This window comes from Neomonachus schauinslandi, chromosome 9 (assembly GCF_002201575.2).
Source record: "Neomonachus schauinslandi chromosome 9, ASM220157v2, whole genome shotgun sequence".
NCBI lineage: Eukaryota > Metazoa > Chordata > Mammalia > Carnivora > Phocidae > Neomonachus > Neomonachus schauinslandi.
The window spans coordinates 76,797,512-76,817,933 of NC_058411.1; the positions used below are offsets into that span (position 1 = coordinate 76,797,512).

The 20,422-nt window shown below is 34.4% G+C and overlaps 1 protein-coding gene across 2 annotated transcripts in view; it reads right to left on the minus strand.

Annotated features, from left to right (window-relative positions):
• DPH6 (diphthamine biosynthesis 6) overlaps positions 1–20,422 on the minus strand; it is a 183,024-nt gene that overhangs the window by 62,668 nt on the left and 99,934 nt on the right. For both annotated transcript variants that reach the window (XM_021695530.1, XM_021695529.2), the window contains exon 5: positions 16,506–16,624. In XM_021695530.1, the coding sequence (XP_021551205.1) occupies positions 16,506–16,624 (119 nt within the window). The remainder of the gene's footprint in view (positions 1–16,505; positions 16,625–20,422) is intronic.

A 20,422-nucleotide genomic window follows, 5' to 3' on the forward strand; every position in this document is an offset into this window, starting at 1 on the left:
GTCATACAACCTCAAAGGTTTTTCTCTCAAGTGCTAGTGTTAAGCGATATCTCACCCATCCTGTGTTGTGGAGTTGGTTTTAGGTATTAACATTCAGAACTCTTTTTATCTACTCTTACTATACTTTACCTGGTCAGATTTAGACCCTACTCCCAGTCAATGAATATGAATGAGTATTCTGTCATTCAAAGTATTAGTGATACCAAGAACCTCTGTGTCATCTACATATTTTATGAGCATGCCCTTCAAGGGCTCATTCAAATAACTGTTTAAAGGAAGAAAAGTGTAGGATAAAGAGTGATACAGCCCTTCCTACATGTGATACTGACTTATTATCAACTTCATATTAGTTTTATTTAACTAAATATGAATTGACTATTACATCATTTGTTTTTATCTTACATTATTTACATACACACATTTTACATATAAAACCTGGTGTCTTTGAAAAACTCTAAGTAAATTAAAGCAAATTTAAAATATCAACAGAATTCAATATTGAAAGGATCTGTGTAATGAAAAAAATCTATCCCAAACATAAGTAATGCTTTGCTAATGCTGTTTTATTTTAACTGTATATTGGTGTGTAGTATTTATGAGTTAGGAGTGGTAAAAATTAAAACAGTGATTGAACAGGAGCTAAATCCTAGGAGATCATGGACATAAGAGCTACAACTAGTCTGTGAGGGGGAAAAGTATGGGGGAGATTAATTTGTTAATGTGGAACTGTACCTTGAAACAAGGTCAACCTTGTTAATATGTAAAGACTGAATTAAAAAAGAAATAATCAAAATATGATATCTACCTGTTCAAATATATGTTAAGTGAACCTTGAACTTTTCCTGGGAAAGTACATAGAAAAAGAGGAACAAAGATGAAAGTAGTCTGAAGTCATGCTAATGCTAATGAATTAGGGACAGAGATATAATAATTGCATACTATCAGCTACATTCACTTCTGACTGGAGTCTATTATTTGGTAATGCATTCATTACCACTTGGTTTATAAAGTACTAGAGTTATTTACCTAAAAGATAGATAACCTGTACTTTAACTTTTTTGCTACTTGATATGTTAAACAACCTTCATACTTAAAAAAAAAAAAAAATGCAATTATCGAAGCACAGCTGAATGGCCCCAGAGCACACAGGCTCCATTAAATTTGCTTACATCTAATTACTCCTGCCTGAGGCAGGTGAGAAATTTACTCTTATAAGATCTTTCTTTATCCGGTAGCCAAAAAATAAAATGAAATAAAATCAGTGATTTTCAATCTAATTACTATCTAAAACTATTTGTAGCATTTGCTCTTTCAGACCCTATAAAGCTGGGCTTTCTGCAATAACCATTATAATTATGTTTTTAACTGCTTAATACAAACATTTCCTCCTAGAAAAATTAGTGTAAATCATCATCAATGTCAACTATGAATTCATTTCTTCTATCTTTCAAATTAAACATTTTAGGGTCATTTAAAAACATTGTTATTTAGAAACTGTGATACTGTTCCAGTTTCCCAAAACACGTAACTTTATCTGATTTTAAATATCTTTTAAAAACCAAATAAAAATGTGAGATTAATAAGTACAGCTTAAGAAGCCAAAAAGCTCCAAGGTTCAATCAACCATAGTTCAGACACTGACTGTTCTGGACCTGTCAAAAACAGAAAAACACATCTCCTAGCTCCATTTCCACTGAAAACCACAGGCTTTGGGGCGCCTGGGTGGCTCAGTTGTTAAGCATCTGCCTTCGGCTCAGGTCATGATCCCAGGGTCCTGGGATCGAGCCCTGCATCGGGCTCCCTGCTCCATGGGAAGCCTGCTTCTCCCTCTCCCACTCCCCCTGCTCGTGTTCCCTTTCTCGCTGTCTCTCTCTCTGTCAAATAAATAAATAAAATCTTAAAAAGAAAGAAAGAAAACCACAGGCTTTAATTGTCTTGTCTGTATTCCATCTCTTGCATGGGAAACTTCCAGTGATTTTTATAGGTGGAGATAGAAAGAGAGGTGTATTAGATTTATGTTGCAGTATACTTAAACAGCACCCATGCTTCTTTTTTGCCAAATAGGAAAATGAAACAGCAAATGAAGTGTATGAGAAAGCTCACCCACTAAGTATATTTGTTCACATATGTCACTGCATATCAAAAGTCACTCATGATTACCCCTAGACCCATCTAGCAGTAATAATAATGTGTGTAACACATTAAGCTGTTCAAAAAACTTTCATTTTAGGGGTGCCTGGGTGGCTCAGTCGTTGAGCGTCTGCCTTCGGCTCAGGTCATGATCCCGGGATCCTAGGGTCGAGCCCCGCATCGGGCTCCCTGCTCGGCGGGGAGCCTGCTTCTCCCTCTCCCTCTGCCTGCCTCTCTGCCTACTTGTGCTCTCTATCTCTCTGTCAAATAAATAAATTAAAAAAAAAAAAACAAAAAACAAAAAAAAAAACTTTCATTTTAGTAATAAATGTTTAGTAGGATAGGTGTAAAACATTTGTTTTATTGATTAGAAAATGGGAGCTGTGAAAATGGAGGTCCTGGGTCTAAGTGGATTCTCTAGACTGCAAGGCTAAGACATGATAAAATCAGGCACTGAAATGACATTTTGATTCTGAATCCAGTCCTCTTTCTTAAAGATCAAGTTAAACCATAATAAAATAAAAAAGGTGCCCCTTAAACTATAGTGCATAGGCAGCAATGTGCTATAGTCTATAATGACCCATATTAACATGGCATACCGTCTTAGAACAATTTTTTTATAAAAATTAGAGAAATAAATACACAAAACAATGGAATATAATGAGGATGAGCATTCTGATATTAGGCATACACTGAAAAGTCTAAGAGATAGCACAACAGATTATTATAATAGGAGAGTAATCCTCACTTTTGGCTGCCCCTTAGAATTAATCACTCACCAAACTTTTAACTAATACCAATACCTATGCCTCACCCCAGAACCACCAAGTTAGACTATCAGAGTGTGGGGCCTACACATAAATACAGTCTCTCCAGAGGATTCTAATGTGCAGCCATGGTTGAGAATGACTGATACAAAATATTACAAAGGTGGGTGAACAAAATATGGACAAGGCTCTTCCAGTTAAATACAAGGCAAAGAAGTATACGAAAGAAGAATAGAAGAAAAAAATTCTACATGTTTGAAATGAGCAAGAATGGGAAATATCTTACAGAAGAGTATATTGCTGATTTATACTCCTGAAAGAGATACAATCTTCCAGATAGTGTTTGCTGCAGTTGAGTTTCCTACCATCATTCACTATCCTCTTGGGTGGTTTTCCAGACTCACATATATAACAGAGCTCTCAGACTATGCAAAGTCCTACCAGAAAGTAGCCCAATGAGCGCAACTAGAAAGAGAAAAGGGGCCTGATCATAGGGAAAGAAGTGAGAAGAGTTGTTTAATCAAATTGAAAGCATTTCTTCATCCCAGGGGAGGAGGGAATAGGTACATCAATAAAAAGTGTAGGATTATTGCCAAAGCAATCTCAAATAAGAACAAAGCTGGAGGTATCACAATCCCAGATTTCAAGATACACTACAAAGTTGTAGTAATCAAAACAGTATGTTATACTGGCACAAAAACAGACACATAGATCAATGGAACAGAATACAGAGCCTAGAAGTAAACCCACACTTTTACAGTCAATTAATCTATGACAAAGGAGGCAAGAATATACAATGGGGAAAAGACAATCTCTTCAACAAATGGTGTTGGGAAAATTGGACGATGACATGTAAAAGAATGAAACTGGACCACTTTCTCACATCATATACAAAAATAAACTCAAAATGGATTAAAAGACCTAAATGTGAGACCTGAAATCATAAAACTTCTAGAAGAAAACACAGGCAGTAATTTCTCTGACATGAGCTGTAGAAACATCTTTCTATATATGTCTACTCAAGCAAAATTAAACTATTGGGACTACACCAAAATAAAAAGCTTTTGCACAGTGAAGGAAACCATCAATAAAACAAAAAAGCAACCTACTGAATGGGAGAAGATATTTGCAAATGATACATCCAATAAGGGGTTAATATCCAAAATATATAAAAAACTTATATAACTCAACACCAAAAAAAAAAAAAAAAGAAAGAAAAAACAACCAAACAGTTTGATTAAAAAATGGGCAGAGGATCTGAACTGAACAGACATACAGAGGGCCAACAGACACATGAAAAGATGCTCAACATCACTCATCACCAGGCAAGTGCAAATCAAAACCACAATATCACCTCATACCCGTCAGAATGGCTCAAATCAAAAGCACAGGAAACAACAGGTGTTGGCGAAGATGTGGAGAAGAAAAAAACTACCTTGTGCACGGTTGATGGGAATGTAAATTGGTGCAGCTACTGTGGAAAACAGTATACAGGTTTCTAAAAAATTAAAAATAGAATTACCATATGATCCAATAATTCCACTTCTGGGTGTTTATCCAAACACAATGAAAACACTAATTCAAAAAGATATATATCCCCCTATGTCTATTGTAGCATTATTCTTATAGCCAAGATATGGAAGCCACCCAAATGTCCAATGATAGATGAATGGATAAAAAAGATGTGGGGTGTGTGTGTGTGTGTGTGTGTGTGTGTATACACACACACACAATGGAATATTACTCAGCCATAAAAAAAAAAGAATTAAATCTTGCCATTTGCAACAACATGGATGGACCTAGAGGGTATAATGCTAAGTGAAATAAGCCAGTCAGAGAAAGACATATGATTTCACTCATATGTGGAATTAAAGAAACAAAACAAACAAACAAAAAGACAAACAAGAAAACAGACTATTAAGTGCAGAGAACAAACTGGCAGTTGCCAGAGGGGAGGTGAGTGAGGAGATGGGTGAAAACAAAACAAAAGTGTTGAATTATCATAAAAAAATATACACATGAATAAACAAACAGATAAGTTACTTACAAAAGTAGAAAACTCAAGTTATACATTAACCTGTGTAAGCTTTCATATGTTAAGGCAAAAGAAAGATAATCTGGGCTCAAGAAAAAAACTGTTTTTGAGATATAGACAATTCCTGAGACATGTATCAAAGACATATTCCACTGGAATGAATTAAGGAAAAAATGAAGAGATCACAAATAGGGAAGTTGTAAGATAAAATAATTAGTGGTGAGCACCAAAACCTGGTCAGATATATAATTGTGTCAAAGAAGTTTTACAAATCAGACTGTTAAATGTAAATGTCAAATTCATTTTTGAAAGAGAAGCAATATATATAACTAACAATAATTAGTAAAAATAACAACAACAATATGGGTTCAAACTTCAGGGCCTAGAAAATGGTGGGGGGAATGGATTGGAAAAAGTAAAGGATGACAACAACTAGCATATACACCAAAAGGTACAAGCAAAGGATCCAAATTCCTTTAAATTAGAATAAGAACTGTATGAAGATACCTTTTCAATGCAGAAAATCAGTGGCATTCTCCCAGGCAGAAAAGCAAGATTTGAAGTTAAAACCCCTCAAAGATATCCAGCTTACAGTGAAATTGCCAAACTAGAGTGAAATTCCATTAGGTCTCTGTAGACGAGTTTGTAAACTTTTCCTATACAAAGCTAGACAGTAAATGCTTTAGGTTTTGTGAGCCATGTGTTCTCTTTTGCAAATACTCAACTCTTCCACTGTACCAACACAGCAGCCATAAATAAAAAATGAACATGAATAAGTGAGCATGAGTATGTTCTAATAAAACTTTATTTACATATTCAGGTGGTGGGCCAGATTTAGCCTCAAGTTAGTAGTCTGATGATCTCTGCAGTAGACCGGTAGTTCTTTACTTTAACTTCATATTGGAATTACAGGCCTGAGAAGCTCTAAAAATATAAATGTGCCTCGGTTCCATCCAGATATTCTAACTTAATCAGTCTGGGTTATAGCTTGGGCACAGGATTTCTAAAAGGTCAACAATTGACTCTGATGTGAAGCCAAAGTTAAAAACCATTGTTCTAGAAACTTGACCCAGGTCCTTCATATATGCGCTTATTGGGGTGGGGGAGGGGGAAGGAGGCAGAGATGTCTTTATTTGGCTGTGACATTCCCAAATGTACTGCCTCAGGCTCTGCTGTACAATATATAAATTAACTGTGAGAGTACCAGAGCACGTAGTCCTGAAAATATTTATATTCATCTCTATTACCAGCTTATAAACTAGTGCATATCAGACCCAACAAATATATTTCTGAAAAAATGCGGCAGGTCAGTTTGAATCAAAGGCCAATCCTTTGTATCCCTGGGATCTAAGGATCCCCAATAGGACTATGTTTCTGGCCTTTCTATGCGCCTACCCCCTTAAATTCCTTATATTGATTAGGAAGGACTGAAAAGATGTTATTGCATTTTTTATACCAATATTTAAAGAATAAGTTAAAGAATGCTTTTCAAAAGATTAGGCTAATCCCTCCCAGAAAAACAAAAAACATTAAAATATTCCATATAGAAAAAGTAGAAAACAAAGAAAAAAGCAGTAAGTCATCAAAAGCTGATGACAAAGTGCACAAAATAAAAAAAAAAAACGAGAAATAACTTATTATATCATAAACTAGGTTAAAAACATCCCCTCAAAATTTCCAAGAATTGAAATATTTCCTGAGTGTATTATCTGAACAAAATGTGATTGAGCTAGAAATCAATTTTAGAAAAGATAAATTCAAAACCCTCATATTTGGAAACTAAGTAGTGCATGAAATTAAGCAATGCGTATCTAAATAACTTATGGGTTAGAGAATAAATTTCAATACAAAGCAGAAAATACTTTGAATTGGTAATGAAAATACAACTACAGCTTCAATTAAAGGAAAAATTATAGCTTAAACATATCTACTAGAAAACAAGGGTGAAATTTAGTGTATATGTATGCATCAAGTAATTAGAAAGCATTTCATAACATACACAAATATTGAATCATTATGTTGTACACCTGAAACTAGTATGATGTTGTTTATGTCAATTATATCTCAATTTAAAAAAAGGAGTTAGAAATGATGAACAGCAAATTAAATCCAAAAAGAGCACAAGGGAAGGAATAATAAAGATAGCAGAAAGGAATAAAATAGAAAACCAATATGTAATATAGAAAACTAACAAAATCAAAAGACTAATAAAATTGATAAACCCCTATAAGACCGATATAGGCAAGGAAAAGAACAAATTACCAATTGAAATGAAAAAGATGACATCACTACTGATCCTACAGATGAAGGACAATGAGAAGACCTTAGGAATTACTTTATACCTATTATTTTCACAACTTAGAACAAATGGAAAAATTCTGGGAAAAACAAAATTTATCAAGCTGAAATAAGAAACAGAAAATCTAAACAGTCAATCTAACAAAGAAATTGAATTTCTAATTGAAAACTTCCCCAAAAGATAGCTCCATGTCCAGATGGCTTAAGCAATGAGTACTTCAAAACACTGAAGAAAACATTAATACTAATCTTACAGAAAAACTTTCAGATAATAAAAAAGAAGAAACAACTACAAAGCTTTATGAAGCCAATGTAACCTTATTATCCACACCTGTCATTACTAGAAAACAATTTATAGGTCAATCCCTCTTAGGAACATATATGCAAAATTCCTAAACAGAGTAATAGCAAAATGAATAAAGCAATACATGTAAAAGATAATTCATTATAAAATATTACATGCCAATAAAAAGAAATCAAATACTGATTCATGGTATAATATAGATGAACCTTGAAACCATTATTCCAAGTGAAAGAATCCAGTCACAAAAGACCACATATTATAGGATTCCATTCACATGAAATAGGCAAATATATGAAGATATAGAATAGGCAAATCTATAAAGATATAAAAATGCAAAGTAGCTTTGTGGGGCCTAGGACTACAGATGCGAGGGGAAGGTTGGGGAAAACGGGAAATGATTGCTAATGCATACAAGTTTCTTTTTGTTGATTATGGTGGTAATTGCACAATCATGTGAATATACTAGAAAACACTGAATTGTACACTTTAAATGTGTGGATTACATATGTTAATTATATCTCCAAAACTGTTAAAAAATAGTGTACAGTATATAATAGCTTTATGCTCAGAACAAATAGATCTAGAACTCAAAAAAATGGTAGGGGAAATTCAGAAAAACAAATGTAAAAAGTTCTTTTTAGCTATTCTCAACAATCACTGGTGGTAGTAGTAGCAGCATTGTTATTCTGAGATTGTTTCATATATTGCTAAATTTTTAATATCTATATTTATAAACATGTTGAATGCTAACATGAGTTTCCTGGAGCAGAACAGATGATTATTACTACTTACATATAGTAAGTAGATAATACCATTCTGGCTCTTCTCTGCGCCAGCTCTTATCCCAGGAGCAAGGTGATGAGAATGAGATGTAATCTTTCAAGTAATTGCATCTACAGAAGGTAAGGAATCCCAAAAAAATAAATCTGCATGTTTACTTAGGAAAAAGGAGACCATTGTTTCCCCTTACCTTTGGAGTTTCCTTGAAAATACAAAGGAAAAGACTTGTGTCTTCACACTTTAGAATGTAAAACAAAACAAAACAAAACAAAATCTCTCTGGGGGGAATAAATGTCTCTAAGATCCTGGCCTCATCCCCCCATCCTTGAAATGCAAACATATACCTCCAGAGAAGTAAATCCCTCTGGAGTTCTCACTGTTCAGTCATACATTACATTTTAATGCTTGTGTTTTAGTCTAGGTCCCAAGTTTCTGTTAAATTAGCTCAGAAAACTCTAACCATGCAGCAATGAAAAAACACAGCAAATCAGGGAGAGGTCCAGGACCACGTCCTTCCCTGTTACAGTGGATATACTGGGGCCCAAATTAGCATGTGAGGTCAATTAGAATCATAGCAACGTTCTCCATTTCTTGCCCAACAAAAACAACTCTTCTCATGCACATTCACATTCACAGTAACTGGGGTGGTGACCAGAGCATACTGTTCAATAAATTCTTGATTCCATCTGGTTTGAGAAAATAACTATATCCCAGACATCACAGTACAGGCTTTAATAGTCATTGGATTCCAGACGTCATTATGCAAGAAGCTCTCTTCAGGACAACACAGTGTCATTCCGTTATCTGTCCAATCTCAACCAATGTACCATGGGAAAGACAAATCCCCTTTATATCTCTGGTACCTTGGCCATTAGAAAACAAGCATAAAGGCCACACTGTCCAGTAATGTCCCACCATAATCTAGACTAACCACAGTATTCCCATAGTTGGCATCCTTAGCTTGGCTTCTGATACTCCTGATCACTGATCTTTAAAAACATCAAATGCCATAATGATTAGAATATTAAATAGTCTTCCCTGGGCAAGGATACAAGCCCTATTCCTGCACCGTTGACGGATATGATGTTCCATTAAAGTAAATACTCTATTAGTCCAGTCATTTAAAGCTTTGTTGTCCCTAAAGGGCCATTTCTAGATGCAGCCAGTTTCCTGGAAGAGGGCTCCCTCTAGTGTCTCTATTTGGACTAGCAAGTCCTCTTCATCATGATGTGCTTTCAGGAACGTTATTTTGGTCTGATATAGTACCCCAAATCCCTAGAGAACATCTGGCACAGAGGAGGCAAGAGCAATCAAGCTACAACATGGGTTATTACCATAGTATATTAGTAATATCTGTGCAATTTAGGAAAATTTTTTGCACACAAAAATAACGAAGTCCAATGAGGTCATCAATAGGTACATTATACCAAATACAGCTGTGCCTGGGTGTCATAGGTTTTCCGTAAGTGTATTTTGCATAACTCCACAAAGGACTTATCAGTAATACTGATATACATATCTCCTCCAAATCTATCTCCCTCAAGGGTGGTGTTTCCTTAAATAAATTCCACTTTCATTGACATATTCTGTATTCAAAGGACTACACCAAATTACGGCAGGCAGTAGAAATCTGTTTACCATTATACCTAGGTAGATGTCTTAGCAACATACTGTTTTGATTTATGTCTACAAAGTCTACTGTTCAGAGTCTCCCACTATATAATTCATTAGTAATTATCAAGTCAGCAGAAGCATGATCAGAATGGTAACTATTGCCTTTAAACCAGTAACTGAGTGGTAACTGCAATAAACTACCCCTACATTGACTCATCAAATGGCACTCTGTCATTTAGTTGCTCCAAATTATCCAGGTGGAATCTTCAGGTAGAGCCTGTACATCAGCAACTTCCCTTCTCTGCAAAAACAAGTCCTGAGTTTCTCTTGACATCAGTTAGGTAGTCAGCATCAGATTTGAGAGGGATACATAAAATTCTCTAGCTCGGAGGTCCTGGCACAGAGGTCACATGATTGTACCCCTCCATGGAATTGTAATCCACTTATAGGTGCCTTTCTATCTCCTATGATTCCCTCCATTTCCATTTATTACCTGTTTGACCCATATCCTTTCCCCTATGATTGGTCTTTCTGGCTCCGTAGATGTGTTATAAATCCACAGGGCCAGTAAAAACAACAGCCTTGTTAACATACCTCCTTGGACTCACTCCCAGGCTGATAGAGAATGTGACAGATAAAGAATCACAGGACACATGGCCCTCTGTTTATAGACAGACCTTAATTTGCCTACATAGGTGAAGCTATGACATAACCTTAAAGAGTGTTAAAGAATATGCACCGTCAAACTTAGTGGTATTAATACTGTGCTTAGTGCAATGATAATACTTTCCTTTGGTACATGTAACTTTAAAGTCAGCCCTGGGACCACCAGATCAAGCAAGACAAAAGAAAAACCATGAAATAGGAAAAAATATATAGTTGTGTATTTGCACTGTGCCCTATTACCTCATTCCTACCTCCTAATTCTAGAAACCTTTCCAGCAGAGTCTTGGCATTACTTCCTTTTATACAAAACCATTTAACTAGTTGAACTAACCCTTAAATCTTTTTCTTTTTTTTAGCCAGTCATTTTAATTAACCAGTGTATCAATTGCCCATTACAATTTTCAGTGACACCACTGCTCTGAGAGTGTTAATATTGTTATGTCCGTGAAATATTTTTTGTCCATTTTTGTGTATTTGTAGCAGTAAAATATATTTCTCTAATTTAATTCCTGTGGTCAGAGAGTATACTTTGCCTGATTTCAGTATAATTACATATACTGAGATTTGTTTTATGATCCACAATATGGTCTGTCTTGGTGAATGGCCCATGTGCACTTGCAAAGAATATGTAGTTTGCTGTTAATTGATGGAGTATTTTATAAATGCCAAGTAGGTCAAATTGGTCGGTAGTGTTGTTCAAACTTCCTATATTCCTAATGATTTTCTGTCTACTTGGTTTAACTATTACTGAAAAGAGATGTTGAAAGTTCCATGTATAATTATGGATTTGTCCATTTCTTCTTGTATCAGTTTCGTGTTGTATATCTTAAAGCCCTGTTACTGATATATGAATCTTTAAATTGTTATGCTCTCTTGATAAATTGACCCCTTATCATGATGAAATGCCCCTCTTTATCCCTAATAATATTCATTGTTCTAAGGACTACTTTATCTGATGTTAATATAACCAGTTCAACTTTTTAAATTGGTATTACCATATCTCTGTTCTTTCCATTTTAACCTATGTTTCTGTAATTAAAGCACATTTCTTATAGAGAGCATACAGTTGTTGGGCCTTGGTTTTTTGTTTTTTATTCAAATCTGAAAATTGCTCCCTTTTGCTTGGAGGTGTTGAGATCATTTACATTTAATATAATTATTAAAATGATTAGGTCTAAATCTACCATCTCACTTTTTGTTTTCTATTCGTCTCATCTGTTCTATGCTTTTTTTTTTTTTTAATCCTTTCTTGTCTTCTTCTGGATTATCTTACAATAATTCAATTTATTCTCCACTATTGGCCTATTACCGATACTGTTTTTTTTAATAGTTTCTTTATAGTTTACATTTTACAACTTTAAGTTATCACAGTCTACCTTCAAACAATATTATACAACATCATGTATAATTTAAGAATCTTATACACTATACTTTCCCCCATTCTGTTATTTGTGCCACTGCAATTATATATTTTACTTTAAATAATTTAACACATCTTTTAAATAAAGAGATTCAAAAAGTTAAAATAGATTTAGAATTTATCTACTCTATTTATTATTTACACTGCTCTTTATCCTTTATAAGATTAAATTTCATCAATTATTATTTTCCTTCTGTCCAAAGAACTCTTTTTAATATTACTTATAATGCAGATCTGCAGGTGATGAATTCTCTCAACATTTGTACATCTGAAATGTCTTCATCTGATCCTCCTTTTGAAATTTATTTTAACTGAGCATAAAATTCTTGGTGCTTTTATTGATTTTCATCACTTTAAAGACGTCTTTTCATCATCTTCCAGTTTACATAGTTTCTGAAGCAAAGTCTGCTGACATTTTTATCTTTACTTTCTGTATAAAATTAATCTTTTCACACTGGCTGCTTTTAGGACTCTTTCTTTACCACTGGTTTTCAGCAATTCAATTATGATGTGCTTTGTGATCTTCTTCATGTTTCTTCTGTTTGGCGTTCACTGAAATTTTGGATCTGTAAATTTATGGTTTTCATCGAATTGGGAAAATGTTTTGGCCATTATTTCTTCGAATATTCTCTCTATTCCCTCTCCTGGAACTCTACCACTTGTTAGGTTGCTTGATAGAGTCTAAGAGCTCGCTAATGTTGTCTTAATTATTTTCAGTCCCCTTTTTTTTCCCTCTATGCTTCATTTTTGACAGTTTCTATTTGTCTTCGGGTTTACTCATCTCTTCTGCAATGTCTAATTGCTGTACATGGTTCATTTCAGATAACGCATTTTTGAAGTTGTATTTGGGCCTTTTACATCTTTTATTTTCCTTGTCATAATCATAATTCTACTTTTTTTGAGCATACTGAGCATACTTATAAGAGCTGTTTTAACTTCCTTGCAAGCTAATTCCAAATCTGGGTCTATTCTGATTGTCTCAGTATCAATCAAATGTTCTTGCTTCTTTGCATGCCTGATAATTTAGATGCAAGGCATTGTGAATTTTTTTTTTTTTTTTAATGAGAGACAGAGAGCATGAGAGGGAGGAGGGTCAGAGGGAGAAGCAGACTCCCTGCTGAGCAAGGAGCCCGATGTGGGACTCGATCCCAGGACTCCAGGATCGCGACCTGAGCTGAAGGCAGTCGCTTAACCAACTGAGCCACCCAGGCGCCTGGCATTGTGAATTTTATATTACTATGTATTAGATTTTATAGTATTCCTTTAAATAGTTTAGGATTTTGTAGAATTACTGTATGATCTAGTAATTGCACTACTGGGTATTTACTCAAAGAATATGAAGACACTCATTTGAAAAGATTTATGCACCCCTTGCTTATTGCAGCATTGTTTACAATAACCAAATCATGGAAGCAGACCAAGTGTCCATCCATAGATGAAGATATATACATATAGGTGTGTGTGTGTTCTGTATATATATAGTATACACACACAATGGAATATTACTCAGCCAGAAAAAAAGAATGAACGCTTGCCATTTGCAACAACACGGATGGGCCTAGAGGATATAATTCTAAGCAAAATAAAGCAGTCATACCATATGACAAAGACAAGTACCATATGATTTTTCACTCATATGTGGAATTTAAGAGACAAAATAAATGAACAAAGAAAAAAAGAGATTAAAAGAAAGACTCCTAACTATAGAGGACAAACTGATGGTTATCAGAGGGGAGATGGGTGGGGGTAGGGGATAGGACAAAATAGGTAAAGGGGATTAAGAGTACACTTATCCTGATGAGCACTAAGTAAGTATAGAATAGTTGACTATATTGTACACCTGAAACTAATATAACACTGTAGGCTAACTATCCTGGAATTTAAAAACAAAAGAAAAAATAGCTTAGGATTTTGTTCTGGCATGAGTTAAGTTATTTATTAGATCAGGTTCATAGCAGCCTTTAGTCTAAGGCTCATGACTACTAAGGCACTAGCTGTTTGAGGACTCTACTTGAGGTAAATCTACATTTACTGACATAGAAAAAAAATCCCTAAGACATACCACTGAGTAAAAGTCAAGCTGTCAACCAATACAGAGTATAATACCATTCATGTAATATTAAAAAAACCCATAAAACAATCATAGTATTTCTACTCATACAAATATACATACCAAAAAAAAAGTGTGATCTAGAAAGATGATCAGTTATTACTCTGGCACATAACTCTGGGAAAGGGAGTGGCTGGAGGGAAAGGAGAGAACAGAAACACATGGAAACTTTATCTATAAAAATTTAACATGTGCCAAGAATATTTTCATGTAATACTCATACAATTAAAAAAAAGTATTTCTAAAAGTCAGGATTGTTCTTAAATACAATGTGCACATGGTTCTTTAAATAAGTCTAAACCCAGAAACTTCTTAAAACACTAAGCTGTTAATGTGCAGATTTCACGAGTTCACTGATGCCTACAAAAGACCAAGGTTATGTGACACAATTATCAGAAATACATTTTTTTAAAGATTTTATTTATTTTTTTGACAGAGAGAGAGAGAGTATGCAAGCACACAAAAGCAGGGGGGAGCAGCAGAGGGAGAGGGAAAAGCAGGCTTACCGCTGAGCAGGGAGCCCGATGCTGGACTCGGACCCCTGGGATCATGACTTGAGCTGAAGGCAGATGCTTAACCGACTGAGCCACAGAGGCGCCCCCAGAAATACATTTTTATTCATCCATGTAGAACTGACTCTTTTCTAAGACCACTCTATAATCTAATAGGCCACAAAATTCTGCTGAATCCCTCTCCCTATGGAAAGGTCCTATTGTCCCACTTTTTGATTAAAAGCCTTCCTGAAAATTTCAAATAGGCGGGGAAGAAATCTTGGAAACCTACCTCATATCATTTATGTTTCTGCATCCTTAGAAATAATGTCCCACTCAATAAACCATTCCTTAACACTGTTCTCAAGAATAACTTTTTCTTTGCACACCTTTAGGTAATCAATAGAAACTATGTGCTATAAATGTTAAAATCAGATCTATACTTTTGTCATTGGAATAATGAAGACAAATTAGCTCAGTTTTATACTTCATCCAAAAGTTTAATATAGTTAAACACCATCTCTAACCACTCCATAGAGGCAAACACACTTCCATACAAATGAAAAAAATACACAGTATCAGTTACACTATAATAAAGGTGTCAGCAAGGTTATATCTTATGGCTCTTTCTTTCTAATGAGATAGGTTCTCTGGGTTCTAATCCATTCTATTCTCCACTCCATTCCAGTAAAAGTGACAGAATGTGTACTGTCCAGTGAGGTGTCACATGAAATTCATTACAGAAGTAGGCAATCTTAGAAAATCCAAAAGAAAGAGTAACAGACAAAGAGAAAGCAAGAGAGCATACTCTATATAGATTTATATAGAAACTCATAGGACAAATATATCTATAGTGAGAACTTCAATCATAAGGGTTGCTGAGCAACCTTTTCTCAAAAATGAGAATACCCCATCTCGATCTTTCTCTTGTTAACAGCTGAGGAGATCAACTTCAGGTTCTCAATATAACACTTTCCACTAAAGACAACATTTCACCTTCAACAAGGAGTAGCTTCGTGTTTACCAAGGAGAAATATTATGGGATCTTTCTTTTAATGTTGTTTAAAATGTGCCTTTTTCTTTAAAATCTTCCACAGCTTGAGACCTCGTTATTTCTGAGATCAGCAATGTAAACTTGCAAATGAGGTACATGATTTAGGCTTTGAGAAACCTGAGGCTCCAGGGCATTTACTGTAATAGGTTCATGAAATAAATGCATTGAGCTCAAACCCTATGGTTTCTTGAAAGTGAATATAATTATAAAAATTCAAAACAACAAATTAAGTGTGTTCGTATGTAATATCCATATTTGAATCACATTACCACCTGCCTGTTGTGTCTATACTAACTGATCAAATGACATTCTCTCAAATATAATTTTCTACCAACCCCAACAAAAACCTACTACTCTGCTTATTTCTGACACCACATAGCCAATCATTCTGTTTTAGCATAGTCAAAATATGTTTAAAAAATATATGAAAAAATCACATGTTCCAAATACAGATTTTAAGAAGCTTCAAAAAAAAAAAAAGAAAAAAAGAAAAAAATTTTCTTTTTCTTCCCAAAAAGAAATCAACCTACTTTTCCTGTTTCCTATGAACCTGGGTTCCAAATCCTATAAAAAGAACTTAAATTGAAGGACCAAAATACAGTAAAAATTTTAGAGACAGTTGTACATTTAAAAAAGAAAATGATGAGGCTCACTTGTAATCACTTTGGTAAATGGTCAAAAGTCCATCTGAAACTTCCCCCTACTCAATTTGTTCAGTTGTGACTCCACATTTTTATATTCTAAATTAGTCTTCCTTTTCTGTTATAACTGCATATTAGTGAACACAGATTATCTATGTGGTAACAGACAGCTCCCTTGAAAGTCTGGCTACATACCCAAAGCTGCTACTTTGATGATGATTGCTTGAATGTTAGATGATATCATCTCTTGGAGCAAATCTTCCTGGTTTCTCTGCCAAAGGTAAGCTAAAGGCTGGAGATTAAGCCTTTTACACCTATAAAATAAAAAGAAAAAAATCAGATGATATCTTGATGTTCTATACTTGGATCCACAGCAATTACTTTGATTCTAAACATAACGCTTCTCTCAAGGATTTTAGCATTTAAAATGCTTAAAAAACATGTTTTGCATAATGAAGTTTATATATACAACATAAACATATTTAATTTCCACAGGCTATGCATAAACAGATAAAAATGAAATCTCCAAGCAGATTAGAAATATTAATTTTAGTAAGACTCTAAGTTTAGAAATCTATGCTAAAAAGCTTCCAAATGCCGATGGATGATTATTCCTGCTCTTAGAACTTCCTTGGGTATCAAAATTGTGAAGTATATGAAAAACAGGCAAATCAATTTATCCTAATAAAATGATCATATATTGATTAAATTTACAATACCTATGGTTACATGAACTATTCTTCTCTAACTTTGACATTTTTAAAAAGAATTTGCCTTCGAGTGAAAAATAATAAGAAGAACAAAAAGTACAATATATCGAGCACCAAATATGCTGTAGGCATTGTATTACATACTTTACATTACGGTGCAATACAAAGAATATAGGTTTTGGAGTCAAGACAAATCTGGATTTGAAACCTCCTCTGGCACTCACTAGCTGCATGACTTTGACAGGTCAACTAAACCTTAGGTCTTTAGTTTCCTAGTTCATAAATAGGAACAAAAATATCTCCTTTCAAAGTTCTTGAGAAGATTAAGAAATTAGAAAGTGAAGTCATCCTTTACTCCTCTTTTTTTTTTCCTTCACATTTCTCACCCAATCTACCATAACACACAACATGACCATTCCTCATCAATACACTCAGGTCTGAGCCACCATTATCTTTCATGTCCATATCCCCCTAACTTCTTTCCCTGCTTCTGTCTTTGCCCTTTTAAAATCAGTTTTCAACGCAGCAATCAGTGTGATCCTTTTAAGACATAAAATGGGATCATGGGATTCCTCGGCTCAATCTTTCCCCATCACTCTGTGTAAATCCTTGCAATGGACCTACATGGATCTCACTCTGGTTAGCTCTCAGAGCTCATCTCCCACTACTTTCCCTTCACTCCAACCCACCACCACTAGCCTGCTCACTCTTGTCTAATATACTAGCCATGCTTCTCTACCTTCTTCACTTGTTTCATGCCTTTGCTTAAATGTCACTTTCTCAAGGAGGACTATAATTGATTAAAAGTAGTATAGATAAAGAAAATAGTACAATGCCTGGATAAAATATTCAATAAATGGCAGTCAAGGCCAAGTGACTTGCCCAAGTCAGAGTAAGAGGCTGAGATCAGATTTCAAATAAAAAACAGCTCTAAAACCCAGCGTCTGTAAGTCTGCCTGGCTGACTACTCCAGCCCACAATGATCTTTCTCTCAGAAAACCCCAATACTTAATAAACATACCACATATTTGGTCATTTACTTATACATGGCCTTAAAAATATCACTCTTTTTTTCCATGTATATATACCCTGACTTTCAAAGACATCAAAACCTTCCTACTGCAGACTGTTTTACATACTTCCCCTTGGCAAAATGTCCCATCTATTGCAATGTTGAGGCGGTTAATAAACACAAAAATAATAAAACTGAAAGTCCCCACGTAACAAAAGCATAATAATTCTAGCTGTCCTCCCACCAGCAGTTAATGCCTACCAATCAAACTGGTCTCTACCTTTTTTAGCTAAGATTTTATTTTAATTGAAAAAACCTTATTCTCTTCCTATCTTTATTGTAAAACTCTTGGTTTTTGCTTTGATAGCCATAATCTTTTGACTATCTCTAGACTTAAGTCAAGCTTTTTTGCTTATTTAAATTCTTTAACAGTTCAAAATATCATGGTTCAAATACACTTCCTCTGTAAGTCACTACTGCATTTGAGCTTGTGACATTTATTAAATACTTTATATCTTGAAAATACACTAATGGAATACAAACTACAAACTGAAGACAGGCTAATTCAAAACTGAGTTTGTAAACCAATGGACTCCTAGTAACACTGCTTTAAAATTTCCAAGGATAAAATTATTGGAGATATGCTTTATTCTAAAATCAGAGTACTTTAGCCATGTGTTGAAGTGCACCTGAGATTGTTTTAAGAAAAATCTTGCCTCTATCTATGGGTATGCTCTGGACCCTTCTCCCATATAGATATAAGGCAGCTTCCTAATCAGGAGCACATTTTCATTTGGCTTTAACTTCCATAAATAAATGTCAGCCCCATCTACAGTTTGGCTACCCATTAAACCATGTGGGCTTGGACTTATTAAAAAACACAGATTTGTAAACTAAATAATTCTCAGAGAATATGACCTAAAACTTGATGAAAATAGTATTTCTAACATATGGTTTAAGGGATATGCAATCCATCTCCATCTGTAGATCAGTCGTTCTCAAATGTAGGCGAGCAGAATGTAAGGAAATCTTTTTCAAACTACACATATGACCTCCCCCGACTTCCACCTCCACTCTCCCTTCTCCAAAGATACTGATACCCCAAAATATGAGATCCTCATATTCCCCTTCATTTAATTATGCTTTGTCCTATATTTCTTTCATTTATTTAAAAAATTTTGGATTTTTAAAAAAGTTTTATTTTTATTTTTTATTTATTTATTTATTTTTTAGTAATCTCTACACCCAACGTGGGTCTCAAACTCATGACCCTGGCAGATCAAGAAACACATGCTCTTCCGATTGAGACAGCCAGATGCTCCTAAAAATTTTGGATTTTTGACTGCCTTAAATTCACTGTAGAATTAGAGATAAAATAAATGCAATTAAAAAAAGTTTAAGCCAATTAATATGTAAGTTTTTGATGTGATAGTCAATATGAATGCTTGTCAAGAATATAAAACTATTACACAAATACAACCCTTTTCTGATTTCCATTTATCCTTTGAATGGCAAAATTACTTATTTCTAGGTCAAGTTGTGCTCAAGATGAATACTGGAGTCCATATTTTCTTTTTTGCTAATATAATTATATATAAAGTCCCTATACAGTATTTTACTTATCCAAATAAACTAAAAGTGAAAAATAAATTCAGGTGATGTTTTGCAAGCCAACATTAAGTAATCAATATTATCATTAGACTTTATGGTTTTTGAATAGATCAATCCCAAATAGATCAATACCAAAATATTCTGGTATTTGGAGATACAATGTTTTACCAATGCTACATCCTTTGGAGGGTGAGGAAGATGAAGAGAGCAATAATCTAAAAAGTCCTTGAAAGTTGAATGGCTTTGTTATATAAGTATTTTAATCACATGAATATTTTTGGCCAAGAGTTGAATTTTAAAAACCAAAGAAGGAAACATTCCTTAATAAGCTTTTTTTCCCCTTAAAATATCACTGCATTCCTGGGGTGTCTGGGTGATACAGTAGGTTAAGCACCTGACTCTTGGTTTCAGCTCAGGTCTGATCTCAGGGTCCTCAGATCGAGCCCTGCATCAGGCTCCATGCTCAGTGAGGAGTCCACTTGGGTTTCTCTCTCCCTCTCCATCTCTCTTACCCCTTTCTCTAAAATAAATAAATAAATAAATCTTAAAAAAAATAAAATGCCACTGCATTCCTTTTACGAACTCCTGATTTTTATTACCAATGATGATGAGTTAAAAGGGATTAAAAGGTATACTGATTCAAATAAGAAAACACTGAAAACAATACTTTTGACTTTAAAAATCTTTGTCCTGATTTTTTATTATAAATAATTTATTTGTCCTTATGGTAAGTAAGCTGGAGTTTTCTCCATGTATGATAGCAGGATAGAAAAAAAGTA